Raw genomic sequence first — 1,202 nt, 5'->3', positions numbered from 1 at the left:
AGATTAGTGTATGAATGTAGTGGATTTTCTTTTTTCCTTTCACCTTTAAACCCACGATTTCCAATGAATCCAGGCCGACCAGGAAGCCCATCAGGCCCCCTTCCTATTCCTGGCAATCCAGGCTGACCTTTTGGTCCAGGGAAACCAGGAGAGCCTGCAGAGAAGAAAAACGACATCTCAACACTTTCTGTAAATACAAATCTCTACGACGTCATGAAGGAATTACTGCAACAGGACTTTGTTTTCTTAGGAGTTACTCACCCATTATTCCATACCGTCCCTGTTCACCAAGAATCCCCTTCTGTCCGAGGAAACCTGGATTTCCTGAAAATCCATTATCGCCAGGTTCACCAACTTTCCCTTGGTCGCCTGTCGACATATTTAAAATGTTATAAAACTTCTGAAGAAATCAGAGATTGGAGACCAACTCTGATCTCCCAAAAAGCTTGTCCCACAGTACTAAGAATTTCTTCACCTGCACTAAATATATTTATTTTACTAAAAATAAAATATGAAGGAAATGTAAATTCTGATCCATGTCAACAAGTTTGTAAAATATGACAACAACAACACTACAAGTGATGTGATGCTGGATGCTTTTCTTTATTTACAGAGATGTGAAAAGGGAAAGACCATCTCTGAATCGAGGAGGGGGCCTAAGGGTACATCTTTCACCATCTTACAATTCTGTGATTGCAGCCGTTCCCCAACTCTCTGTGAATGGTACTCATGGCCATTGATCAGTGGTTGCTGATCAATGGCCATGACAAATAAAGTTTCACCGTAACCGAGTAAGGTGAGTCTTACCTGGGATCCCTGAATCTCCTTGTCGGCCTTTAAGTCCTGGTGCTCCAGGATAACCAAAAGTTTCTCCAGGTAGTCCTAAGAGAAAAAAGCATTTAAGTCAATGGATGTTTGATTTGATTATGAACAGATGTAAAGAAGATGTTTATCACTGATGGTAGACTTCATATGTACTAGTGCTGTGCAATATGAACAAAATCTCATATCCTGATATAACACGTTTATCGTCCCGACAACGATATAAATCACAAAAATGTAACATTTTCTGTAAATTCTGTGAATCTCGGGCAACTTGCGTGAAGCTGGGTGTCGTGTACCTTATTTTAGGTATTTTCATTAATGCATACTCCAAAATTTGACGTTTGAGAATACTGTATATTATCATCACGTCAGTTTAT

At 39.7% G+C, this 1,202-nt stretch overlaps 1 protein-coding gene across 1 annotated transcript; it reads right to left on the bottom strand.

The window, feature by feature from the left end:
- Positions 1 to 43: 43 nt before the first annotated feature.
- On the bottom strand, positions 44 to 882 carry LOC102204006 (collagen alpha-1(VIII) chain-like; the record flags this gene model as incomplete). Its single annotated transcript, XM_005755983.1, has 3 exons — positions 44 to 154; positions 262 to 369; positions 808 to 882. Coding segments are annotated over 3 exons (294 nt in total), but the record flags the coding sequence as incomplete, so codon positions are not given.
- Positions 883 to 1,202: the final 320 nt, after the last annotated feature.

This window comes from Pundamilia nyererei, unplaced genomic scaffold (genome assembly GCF_000239375.1).
Source record: "Pundamilia nyererei isolate P.nyererei 1_Seehausen unplaced genomic scaffold, PunNye1.0 scaffold06214, whole genome shotgun sequence".
In the NCBI taxonomy this organism is placed as follows: domain Eukaryota; kingdom Metazoa; phylum Chordata; class Actinopteri; order Cichliformes; family Cichlidae; genus Pundamilia; species Pundamilia nyererei.
This window is presented reverse-complemented; position numbering and strand designations above follow the sequence as displayed.